The sequence below is a fragment of the Cherax quadricarinatus genome, chromosome 74, assembly GCF_038502225.1.
Source record: "Cherax quadricarinatus isolate ZL_2023a chromosome 74, ASM3850222v1, whole genome shotgun sequence".
NCBI classification, from domain to species: Eukaryota; Metazoa; Arthropoda; class Malacostraca; order Decapoda; family Parastacidae; genus Cherax; species Cherax quadricarinatus.
Window position 1 is genome coordinate 10,319,954 of NC_091365.1, and position 13,697 is coordinate 10,333,650.

Here is a 13,697-nt window from a genome sequence, read left to right on the forward strand (position 1 = left end):
TATATATATATATATATATATATATATATATATATATATATATATATATATATATATATATATATATATATATTATATATATATTATAAACACTGATCTCTGGCTGAAGGAGACTCAAACCTACGAACCTTGGAACAAGGTACGCAGTGCTTTACCAATCTACCCACACTGGACCAATACCTTGGAGTCCAGCTTGCGCTAGACTTTGATCCAAGGCAGCCAGCTTTCAGGGAGAAGGATTACAGCTTTTCATCTCATCCCCTGCATGCATCAGCCTTACTAGAGATATTAACAATGCAAGGAATTCGCAAAAATTCGCCTGCTCTTGCAAATTCCTTGCATTGTTAATATCTCTAGTAAGGCTGATGCATGCAGGGGATGAGATGAAAAGCTGTAAGCCTTCTGGCTGCCTTGGATCAAAGTCTAGCGCAAACTGGACTCCAAGGTATTGGTCCAGTGTGGGTAGATTGGTAAAGCACTGCGTACCTTGTTCCAAGGTTCGTAGGTTCGAGTCTCCTTCAGCCAGAGATCAGTATTTGTGTATATTTCGCCTGGTCTTGCAAATTCCTTGTGCATGCATATATATATATATATATATATATATATATATATATATATATATATATATATATATATATATATATATATATATATATATATATATATATATATATATACATACATACATATATATATACAGTGGACCCCCGCTTAACGATCACCTCCAAATGCGACCAATTATGTAAGTGTATTTATGTAAGTGCGTTTGTACGTGTATGTTTGGGGGTCTGAAATGGACTAATCTACTTCACAATATTCCTTATGGGAAAAAAATCGGTCAGTACTGGCACCTGAACATACTACTGGAATGAAAAAAGTTCGTTAACCGGGGGTCCACTGTATATATATATATATATATCTGTCTCTCCATCTCTATCTCTCCATCTCTATCTCTCTCTGTCTCTGTCTCTGTCTCTCTCTCTCGCTCTCTCTGTCTGTCTGTCTGTCTCTCTCTCTCTCTCTCTCTGTCTCTGTCTCTCTCTGTCTCTCTCTCTGTCTCTCTCTCTGTCTCTCTGTCTCTCTTTCTCTCTCTCTCTCTCTCTCTCTCTCTCTCTCTCTCTCTCTCTCTCTCTCTCTCTCTCTCTCTCTCTCTCTCTCTGTGTCTCATTAAAACATAACACAGTTGCCTCACACATTACAGTAATTAAAGTAACAAAATACACATTTAGTTATGTAGGTTTAGATGCTGATAAGGCCAGCTACAGTCAAATTGATTAGGTTTGAAGTGGATACTGTTTCTTACGTCCCTTCAAGGAAGGTACCTTGTGGGGTTATTACTTAGCCTGAGTGGGATCTGGTGAGAGAATGGCACTCTAACCATTGCAGCAGTCCTCTTGGGCATGGAAAACCAATTTCTTTTAGACTATTGGACAGCAGAAGGGGCCATTACTAAGTGGAAAAGTGGTAGCGAGGTTTAAAATTGATGCTTTAGAGGGTAAAATTGAGAGAGTAATTCATCAGAAAAATTGTGCAGATAATATATAGATAGATAAAATGGGCATTTCTTCTGTATTGTGAATATGATCAGGGGTGTATTAAGATTGTTGATATACATTTACACAAGAGGTGAAAGAATAATTACTAACTTTTGTATAAACTTTCTAAAGCCTTTTTTTTTTCATAAAGAGGCCAAAACTAACATCTTTTTTCAATACTCTGAAATTCCTCTCCTGGGTTGACATACTGTGTGAGGATCCAGGATTCCTCCAAGAGATTCTATCATTTTTACAGTAATGTTAAGATGCAAACCATTGTACAATTGAGTAGTACTACTCATTGTACCACTCATGAATAGTAATGCAACTAAGGTGTTTGTGCACATAATTTTCTAAAATTAATTCAGTTACTAATGCCATCATGAGTTTGAATTTTATTGTTTTATTATAAAATCTATCTAAATTCCCTGGAACTTTCACGAATGTCAGCATTTTAATATTTTAAATGGACTTGCCTCAAGATATTTTTAAACCCCTCTCAATCCCAAAACACAATAACAGTTGCAAAGAATCCCCACAACACATTAACAGTAACCTCCCAATGGTGGTTTTCTAGCGTAACCACTCCTTGTTCGGCTCGGTCTGGTCATCTATGAGAGTCAAAGGCCTACAGCGAACACGCTCCCTCCGCGTCGGCTCTGGACAACATGCTAAAGTAAGCACTGTAGACAGATTAGCCAGAATTCCTGCACAATACTTAAAGAAGGAGCCACACTTATGTTGCTTGTGTCAAAGTGTTTTACAACATTATGAGGATATAAATGAACTCATGCATCATATTTTGTAGCCAGTGATTTGCAGGAATTTGGTTGTCTCTCCAATATTGTGATGGTATAGTACAGTATCTGCAATGTAGAGTGGAAGCACCACATTGGTAGTAAAACTTTTTTTGAGGTAATGTTTTACCTTACAGGGCTTTATTGGGGATTTATCAGCAGTGCAATGTGAAACGTTCTCTTAAATAGTCTTCTCCCTGCATGGTGTTTCTACTCTACTACAGCATAGTCAGCACTTTGTGCTTCTGTCTGCAGTTTGAAAGCCAGAAAGTTGTTTATTATAAGAATTCATTTAAAGCATTTGTTGAAAATGTAGAGATTTTGTATTTCAAATGACTTTTTTAATTTCATTGCATTTATTTTTGTTACTTGAAACTAGTGCCTATTAACGTCACAAGGTATTGATTGTATTCTTATTCCTTAAGTGGACAGAACTATGAGTATTAAATGAGAGGCAACCTTAAACACCTTGAGGAGAGTGGATAGTGATTCTGTCTCATAAAATTCTTTTGTAATCCTTGAAATCACCATTTGTGAATTAACATAATCAGTTAAATAATAATTATGGCTTGATAGACATCCAGTAATGAAGTAATAATTGATATTACTTTTCCATTCAGTAATACTGTTCATTCTCACATGTGATTACATATTTTAGTGTTCGTCCAAGCCTTCCTGTTTTTTCCTTGATTTATAAATCGAGTGATGATTTCAGAGATTATGCTGACTACTGACATAATGTGCATAGAAAAGTGCATGCAGCTTACAGCTTGCTTGCAGCCAGTTTGGATGTACGTGTCTAACTTTTTATTTTTGTCACAGGAGTAAGGTCACAGAAATTATTTTAATGGTCTCTTTTGCCATATATATAGTTTGTATAGTTAAGAATATTTATAGTGTAGACAAACATGATTGATGTGAAGTGAATGATAATCATTTTCTGATTATGTCATAATTGTTAACATTCATCTTTAGTAAGATTTCTCTTATTACAAAGTTTCACATCTTCATTGCTTTTATCTTATTAGTGGCTAAAATTACTGATATCCCTTGCAACATATTAATGGCAATATTATGTGCAACATATTGATGTCAGTATTATATGCAACATTGGTGTCAGTATTTTGTACAACATAATTGATGTCATACTGATGAAGGACAAAATATAAAGCCCAGTAAACCTCTCCTATAATGGTATATCATTCCAGTGATTGCTGCAGGGTTTACTAGATAGACAATACATGATATGCCATATAGAATATAGACAAAATGTAATTCTGATATAAAACAATAAGTAGGAAAAAATGGATTTTGTCAAAAAAAAAAAAAAATAGAGTATTGCATGAGTGATGGTTGGGGAGATTTATGTAGTAACTTGTGTTTCATGTTTTACATACGGAGGTGACCTTGCATAAACTACGTTGGTAAAAAGAAGAAAATAGCAAACGAAAGTTTCAGTTCATTACCAATATTTATTAATTTGATTCTGACTTCTTTTTGTAGAATATTTTACATGTAATAAAGAACACTCACTGAATTTATATTACTTAGCTAATTGGCCAGAACTTCCCAGTTTTTTTACAGAATGCTAAATTTGCTTGGAATGCTATTAGTAGATTATTTTGGTTGTTATTTGAAACTTTCATTGCATTAGCCATATATTGTCTCACCTAACAAAGTGATTTTTAAAATTGATTTTTATACATAAGCACTCTTCAAAACTAAGGATTAATTTGTAACAAATTATCTGGTAGGTGTATGTTCAGTCTAAAATTTATTGTAATAGTTATATACAGTGGAACCTCAACTTAAAAGTTTAATCCATTCCATGACCTACCTCGCAACTCAATTTGCTCATATATCAAATCAATTTTCCTCATTTTAATTAATTGAAATGCCATTAATCCGTTCCAGTGGAATTCCTGCTCTCGGGAGGCAGGACAAAATACTACTTCGATATAACACTAATATCGACTCTGCAACTTCTTTATCTATCACAATTCATCTAATATGACATAATAAACAATATAAATAACATAGAAACATGAATAACAAAAAAGGCACAATACTGTGACTGGAACGATACACAAATAACCCGCACATAGAAGAGAGGAGCTTCTATGTGCTCCTCTCTTCTATGTGCGGGTTATTTGTGTATAGAAACATGATATGTACTCTAGAATGAATAAAATAGGCCATAGTATGGTGAGTGGTGGCAGCCATCGCCGCTGCCGCACTGACCATATCTTCCCATTTTTCCCCTAATGAAAATGGGAGTGTTTGTGAGACTAACTGTGCTAGATCACTAGTTTCATGAAAAAACACTGAAACAATGTATTCATAAATAAGAAATATTGCATAAAAACAATAAAACATAATAGAGAATGTAAAGAAATAAACTGGTTTTATAAAGTGTATGTATGCTGACAGAGGTGGAGGGTGGAAGATAGGCTACTTGCTACACTATTAATGCTACACTTTATTGCTGAACTTAATTGCTACACTCTTAATGCTACACTTTATTGCTGAACTTACTTGTTACACTCTTAATGCTTAATGCGAGGCAGTACCAGTGTAGTAGAAGCATGTGCTTCGCTCCTATTGCCTCACAAACAACCCGCACACCTCGCACCTTTCCCATGTTTATCTGTGGTTTCATGTTTTAATTCCATGGACATCATCATCATCATCATCTTCTCAGCACTGTCCTTTGCACTTACTTTCTTAGGATCCATGGTTAGTAAAAAGAAATTTGACAAAATAACTACACAAAATGCAACCAAACACAAGAGAAATGCTTCCACAGCGAGGTAAACAGTGCACTGTACCAGTTGGCTGCTTTCTGAAGCTCCTCATTATTATTGTAATAATTATTATTATTATTATTATTAATTTAGGGAGCCAAAGCTCACTGGTGAGGGGCTCTTGATCTAGGGAATTGGATCTGTACTCCAGTTCCCTAAATTAATAATTATAATAATAATAATGAGCGAGCTTCAGTTCCCTAAATTAATAAGAATAATAATAATAATTATTATAATAATAATGAGGAGCTTCAGAAGGCAGCCAACTGGTGCAGTACACTGTTTACCTCGCTGTGGAAGCATTTCTCTCATGTTTGCTTGCATTTTGTGTGGTTATTTTGCCAAATTTTATTTTTCTAACCATGGGTCTTAAGAAAGTAAGTGCAAAGGACAGTGCTGAGAAGAAAATGATTATGATATCAATGAAATTAAAGCACGAAATCATAGATAAACAAGTGAGGTGGGTTGAGGAGGAGGCGGGGGGAAGCTCACTCGTTACTCAGAACGAAAAATCGACTAAGTGATGGCTCATATCTCGAAAAACTCGTATGTTGGGACACTCGTAAGTCGAGGTTCCACTGTACATATATTCTTTTTTATGTTTCATTCATATTAAATAGCATGAAAATTATTTCCATTTATTGGATTATTTATGCTCATTTTTGGTTTAATATTTTCAGAATTTTTCATGATTTGTTTTGCTAGTTGTGTATTGAGCACTTTTAATTTTATTACTGCAATGAAAAAAAACATAATTTTTAATATTTTCTGAACATGATTATTCAGTTCTTGTTATGAAAGCAATGTTCTATATTTTGTTTTCATGCATGCTATGTTTATGTTGTAGCTATACATATCTTCAAATATGTAACATTTATTTATTTGATACATTTAAACATATTATTCATGTACAAATTATATGCATGCAAAATACATGAGTATGTTTGTATCAGCTTTCAGTGACATTTACACTTCTAAACATTTATATGCTTGTAGAGAGGTTTTGATACAGGGATATAGTGTTGAAGATGAACATATGAAACTACCACAGATTTTGTAACATCGATCATGACATATACATCTATTTACCTCTCATAGAATAATTGCTGTATAATAATCCTTTTGCAGATGGGTAATATCTTGCATCCTGTAATTCTCAAGGTCAACAACCAGATTATGAATATGGTGAGAGTGAAGAAAATACATATAGAAAGAATGACATTTAATTATACTGCCTAGAATGAGTTTTGGTGGAATATTCCTTTTTATTACTTTTTTTTTTTTCAAATTACTAATATATTCTTTATTCCTTGGGTTTGTGTTCAAATTACTTGTATATATAGGGAACATTTTCATCTCCTGAGCAAAGCACATCTTCCAAGACTCACTCTAGGCTGAACGTTACGCTCTTCCACTAACATCATCCCGCTATTTCCAAACTATTTCCTGTAGACTTTTAGTCAACAGGTGCTGTGTTATTTAATGCAAGCATTTTACTTGTATTTGTGTGATTATTCAAAAACTAAATAGCTACAATAATTTCTCTTATTCATAATTTTTTTCTTTTTATTGTTGAATCTCCAAGATTCAGGATTCCAGTATGTATTTTAATTTTGAAATGATCTATAAAATCAGAATTTTCCGAAGTGCATAAATCTGTAATTTAAAGTAGGAAAACTTGCCATAGTTCAGAACATTCCAAATAATTCTATTCACCTAAATTTGGAATTACGAATTAGCTCGGATTTTTTTAGTTTGGAATAATCTTTCTAATCTTTTTTTTTTTAAATACAGTATTCTCTGATATTCAAGATTTTATGAATAAGAGTGGAGAAAAATTTCATTCCAATTAGTAATTCAGTATTTAATTTATTTTTGAACAGGAGATTGATGTCTGAAATTTTAATTCGGAAAATTCTTCAAATTTCAGGAACTTCGGAATGAAAGCCAAAATTCTTTATTTCAATTTTGAAAAAGTATATCTAGTTAGTATAAAAATAAAGAGGAATTATTGTATTATTTAAAGCCATCTAAATGTTTATTTTCCTAAACAAAATGTAAGAGATTTGTGTTGGTAGACTAACATTACATTTATATTGATATGTGCAAAACACATATTTAAATATTTTAGTCATTGTGGTATTTATTATTAATACTGAATCAATCATTTATTTGCCTAAAATTAATTTATTAGGAAATTTATTATCGTATGCATGTTAAGAATTTTCTTATGCCATTTATAAGAATGAGTGTGTACACTTTATTTGCAATTCATAGGGAAGCTGTATATACATAATTATTTAAAAAATGGCATAAGAATATTTCTGGGTGCATGTGTGTGTGTGTACAATGTAGGACTGTATATACACCCGGATGAGCCAGAGTGATATAAGAAGGAAAGTTTTCATCATGAGGGAAGTAAACAATTGGAGTGCACATGGAGAGAAAATAGTGGAAACATACCTCAGATCAAAATAAAATTTAAATATTTTTTAGTGAAATTATGATGGACATAGATATGGTGTAGTCATGACAGTAACTCAGTAGACTCCCACAAGAAGCACATCTATATATCACATTTTCATCGTATTGTTATCACAAAAATGTAACCAGATACCTGTTAAGCATGTATGAGTAAGCAAAAAAAAATTTTATTTTAAATTTTCCCTATATGTGGCAAGCCCACAAGCATGTGACCTGATTCCATCTCCCTTCCCCTCCCCGTCTCATTTCTGGATATTAACCATGTCCGGTCAGCTGACTGGATAAGTTGAACAATTGTACCATCTTACCAGTCAACAACAGTAATATACACTGCTAATAGCAACCTCAAAGTCACACGCAACAGCAGCACCTATGCCTACAGCAATAGCTACATGGTAATGCTTGCAATAGGAACAGCAGCATCACTATTACTATCACAGCACTAGCACTGCTGCCATCATCAAAGTAGTAGCAAAATCAATAATTTGGGCAAGTCTTCTCACCAAATTTAACCTAGCATAACCTAACCTGACACATGCTGCCCATGTTCACCTAGTAGAAGCACCACTGCTGTCTGCATGAAAGCATCAGAAACAGCACTGCTACCATTATAAAAAGCAGCAGAAACAGCACTGCTACCATTATAAAAAGCAGCATAAACAGCACTGCTGTCAGTATCAGAACAGCACTTTTGCCAATGTCAAAATAGCAGCTAAATCCATTTTGGTCATTCAGTTCAAGAAACGAGAGGGTCGATCATCCATCCATTGTGACGGTGTTTCACTATCTAGACCTTTATGAACTTAACTTAATAAAGCTCTAAACAGTGCAAAAAGTTCTCACAAGCCATAGTAAATGGACAACTTTAGCAAGGATTGGCATCTGCATAGCTCTCTCAGTTCTCTGGTCCACAGAGGCACATTTAACAAGCAAACCCTTGATAGTTGATTATTCAGAGATTTGACCACATATTGAAAGGTAAGGAAAAGTAAAGTTTGCCTTTATTCTGAGCTTTAACAAGATACAATTGATGAAAGACTGAAAAAGCACTCGGACTCGATCTTCCAGTCAGCTGAAACATAAATCAATTATTACAGTATTATAATTATGTTTATGGGGAGGCACTAAATCTGTAGGTTTCATACAGTACATGGAAAATATAAGATAATTAGACATGATCGAAGGCACTGTAGGGCAGTGCTAATTCCTTAGATCATGAGCCCTTTGCCATTATGAAGTTACTTCTCCTTGAAGGAATTGAGTGCTTACATTATGATACTGTAACTAATACAGTGTACCCCCGAGTTTCGTGATTAATCCGTTCCAGAGAGTCTGCCGAATGACGAAATTGCCGAAAGGTGAAACTATTTTCCCCATAAGAAATAATGGAAATAAAATTAATCCGTTCCAGACACCCAAAAATATTAAAATATTTTTTTTAAATTAACCCTTAAACGGTCCAAACAGATCGACGTTCAAATTCGTAGTGCTACAAAAGTAGATCTACTTTTTTTTTACATATTTTCAAATATAACAAAAAAAAATGTAGATAAAATTTTTTTTTACACGTTTTCACATTTAAAACAAAAAAAAAATTACGTTTTTTTTACACGTTTTCACATTTAAAACAAAAAAAAAATTACGTTTTTTTTACATACTTTCAGATGTTGAAAAAACGTATATATACGTTTGGACCATTTCAGGGTTAAATAAAGATTTACATACTGAAAACAATGAGAAATCAAGTACATACATATATAAAATAATAATAACATTACACTTACCTTTACTGAAGACTTCTGGGTGGATGGAAGACGGGAGGAGGGGATAGGAGGAAGGTGTACACTATTGTTTGGAAGGAGAATCTCCTTCCATTAGGACTTCAGGTACCAAGTCCTTATCTGGGGTTACTTCCCTTCTTTGTTTTTTAACCCTTTGACTGTCGCGGCCGTATATATACGTCTTACGAGGTACCGTGTTTGACGTATATATACTCATAAATTCTAGCGGCTTCAAATCAAGCAGGAGAAAGCTGGTAGGCCCACATGTGAGAGAATGGGTCTGTGTGGTCAGTGTGCACCATATAAAAAAAATCCTGGAGCACGCAGTGCATAATGAGAAAAAAAAAACTCTGATCATTTTTTTTAATTAAAATTAAGACTTTGTGATCTATTTTCGTATAGTATTTATGGTTGTATTCTCATTTTCTTAGTCTCATTTGATAGAATGAAAAACATATTATAGAAATAGAGGTGATTTTGATTGATTTTTCTATAAAAAGAACCTGGAAATGGAGCTCAAAGTAGGGGAAATGTTTGATTTTTGCCAATGTTCAAAAGTAAACAAATGATGTCATTGTCCAATAAATGTCCAACTAGCCATTCTAATATGCAGTCATAAATGGGTTGATGTTATTTATACAATTATTACAGTATTGCAGTAGTCTGCATAATAGTAAGTCTTCTATTTTTTGTTTGAATAAAAATTCAAAATAGAAAGCAAGAGTAATATCAGAGGGGCCTGGAGACATGACTGATGAACAAAGAAAATGTTATTTTAGAGCCAGGAATGTCTGCATTGTTCATTCTGGACCTTATTTTGAAATTGTCATATTTTTTAATTTTCGTGAAATTGGCCAAATTGCAAATTTCTGACCACATTATTGGGTAGTTGAAATCGGTAAATGGGAAGTTTCTTGTACTCAATCGATAGAAAAAATGGAGTTCTAAAGAAATAGTTATGAGTTTGGTCGACTGGAACAATGGAATTAGCCGAAAATAGGGCTGAAAGTGGGCAAAATCGCCGATTTGTAAATATCACCAAGGTCACTAACTTCGCGAGAGCATAATTCTGTCAGTTTTCCATCAAATTTCATTTTTTTGGTGTCATTACAATCGGGAAAAGATTCTCTATCATTGGGGGTTGTGACAGTCAAAGGGTTAAAGACACTGGAAACAACTTGAGAGTCACTGGATCCCTGTCGCACAAAATATCTGTCCAGAGAGCTCTGTTTCTGATGTTTCTTTAAGATTTGTCTGAAGTGGGACACAACACTGTCATTGTACATGTTACCAATACGGCCTGCAACAGCTTTGTCAGGGTGAAGTTCATCGATAAATGTTTGCACTTCAGTCCACTTTGCACAAATGTCCTTAATCTTTGAAGAAGGCACCTTCCTCCATCTCTCTTCCTCCTCCTCTGCAGTAATTTCCTGAGCTGTGATCTCTTGCTGTTGCAGATGAAGATCTTGCAGCTCTTCAGTGGTTAGCTCTTCCCTGTGGTCCTCCACCAACTCTTCCACATCCTCGCCACTCACCTCCAACCCCAGGGACTTCCCCAATGCCCCTCTTCAAGGGGGGCTCCTTGGCGTGGTGAAGAGGCACTTGGTCTGAGGAATTAGACCTGTCGGTCTCCATTCTCAGACCGAACCTAATTACCCCCCAATCCCCCCTTCCCTATCCCATCCTCCCCTTTTTCCTTTCCTCCTCCTCCTCCCCACCCCTCCCTTTTGTCCTTCCTCTTTTTGGCCTTTGGGATTTTTCCCACAGGCACACTAGTTCATAGGTAGGGGGAAGGGTACCGGGGTCCATCCCATTCCGTTGAGGTTCTTGGCTGTGGCGCAGTTTGCCGTGGGATCTGGGTCACCTGGGGATGTCCCGATCCCTCTCCGGTATCCCGGAGGGTGGCTTTGGGTGTCTTTCGGGCGACGGGTGTATCTCTGGAAGCCACCTTTCGGATTCCAGGGGTGGTGGCCGAAGGAGGTATGCTTTGTGGCGGATATCCAGCCGCCCTCTCTAGTGTCCACTGAGGTAGCTCGGCAGATGTGAGGTTGCTATCCCGGATTGCTGGTTTACTGGCATGAAGGGTAGGGTATGGCACGGGTTCCATGCTGCATCTGTGCTACTTGCGGTGCTGAGGACTCTTGGGCGCGGAGGGAGATTTCTGGCCCTTAATTCCTCCTAGGAACTATCCCTCCTCAGTCCCCCCTTTTTTTTATTCTTTTTATTATTTTTATTTTATTTTCTTCTTTCTTTTTTTTTTTCTTAAAAACAAAAAGAAAGAAGTAACCTAACCATGGAGTCCCAAATCCATGACCCCGCTACCCCCGGGCCCCTTATTGTTACCGCACCCTGTTCTGACCTCGCCTCGTCTTTTGGTCACTCTTTGGACACGCCTAAGGCCCCTGTACCTCTTGCTGGTGCTGTTTCCTCACCTGCTTCAGGTACCGGGGCTTCCACTGACTCCTTCGATTTGTCTGACCTCCGCTCTCCTTTGACTATGCTTCCGGCCTCTCCCTCTATGGTGCGACGATTTTCGAATCGCCAGCCCGTCTCACGTCGAACCGACTCTGGTCCCACTTCTAAATGCCAACGACATTCTCCTGACGATGTTACTTCGTTACCTTCACATTCTACTTGGAAAAGACCAACACGTCATGCACTCCCTCTCCACACTCAGTTTCGGACCACACAATGGACTAAATTCTTTACTTTATGACTGACTTCTACTGCCTATCTTTCTGACCATAGTATTGGCAAAGCTCTCCTACGCCATGTTGGTAGAGATATTTCCTTTCATGCTCTTAAGAGTGGTATGCGCATCATCACAGTCCAGAATTCTACCCAAGCTCATGATCTTTATCTTCTTTCACATATCGATACCATTCCTATCACTATCAAGAAACATCATTCCCTCAATTCTTGTAGTGGTACTTTTACTCTGCCCCATACCATAGTCCAACAGAATTTCCAGACATGTGGCAATGACATTTTCGAGCAGCTGGAACTCCAAGATCTCCCAATTCTCAAGGTAGACACTTATATTCTTCCCGCCCGCGGGCGAAGACGATACCCTTGCAATGTGGCTCGTTTAACTTTTGACAGCTGTGAACTCCCATCCTCTGTTTATGTAGCAGGACATCGGTTACAAGTTCGGAAGGTGATCCCTACACCGCAACAGTGTAGGAATTGCTGGCGATTTGGCCACCCAGCAAAATATTGCAGATCTATAGCCGAATGCCCAGTCTGTGGTGCCAATGACCATTCTAATACATTGCAGTTGACCTCCCTCTTGCCTTAATTGTCATGAGGCACACCCTTCGTACTCTCGCCGTTGCCAGGTCTACTTAAATGAGCGGGAAATTCGTTGCCTCAAAGAGGCAGAAGGTCTCCCTTATGCTATGGCAGTTTCTCATCTCTGCCTCCAAGGGAGACTACCCCATGTTTCTTATTCTCGTGTTTCAAAACGTCCCCCCACTTCTGGGGTCCCATCTTCTGCAGCCTCCTCTGCGGTTGCCAGTCCCATAGTCACTCCTGTATCTAATTCTTTTGCTGTCCTGGGCTCAGACATCCCTACTTCAACACTTCAGTCTGTCCTCACTTCTTCGTGTTCTCCCTCACAAACCCAGGTATCGACAAGACCTCGTATGACACCTCCTCCCAATCGTCCCTCTACTTCTCAGAGGTCCAACAAATCTCATTAACCCCTCCTTCCCTTCATCCACCTCCACATTTTCCCTTCCCGGTCTCTGTACGTAGGTCTTCCCCTTTCACTGGCTTTGTTACAAGTGTGGAGGTTCATCCTCCTCCTCATACTGTGCCTTCCTCCCCTGTCCCCTCCCAAGTTTCTTCCTCTTCTGCCACCTCCCAGGTTTCTGCCTGTTCTGTCCCATCCCACACTTCTCCTGTTCCTTCCACCCTTTCGCCCCCCCTCCCTACCTTGGTACAGTCCATTCCAGCTCTGATCTTTACTCAAACTCATCCTCCTTCCATCTCCATATTTGTCTCCCATACGACGTCTCTGAACTCCGAAACACTTGAAGCAATCTCTGAATATATTGCAGAGACCAAACCATCAATGGACACTGATCCACCCTCTGTTCCTTCTCTTTCCTCTTCTCCATCTGCGCAACTCCTTTCTTCACAACGCACCGGTCCTTTGCTACTTGAACGTTTTCCTTTGCCACCACATGTGGACTTTTCTAACCCTTCTAGTCCGTAGGTACGCTTACCTACAGATTTCAGGTATCTTTATCGTTGCCAATCATGGCCTATTTACAGTCGAATATTCGCGGCCTC

At 37.3% G+C, this 13,697-nt stretch overlaps 1 protein-coding gene across 15 annotated transcripts in view; it reads left to right on the forward strand.

Moving 5' to 3' along the window:
• Positions 1 to 13,697, forward strand: part of LOC128700135 (Ca[2+]-channel protein alpha[[1]] subunit D) — a gene marked incomplete at its 5' end in the record, with an annotated part of 794,286 nt that overhangs the window by 635,963 nt on the left and 144,626 nt on the right. For 7 of the 15 annotated variants that reach the window (XM_070100780.1, XM_070100771.1, XM_070100781.1 and 4 more), the window contains 2 exon segments: positions 2,113 to 2,211; positions 6,265 to 6,321. In XM_070100780.1, the coding sequence (XP_069956881.1) occupies positions 2,113 to 2,211; positions 6,265 to 6,321 (156 nt within the window). 15 annotated transcript variants of the gene reach the window in all.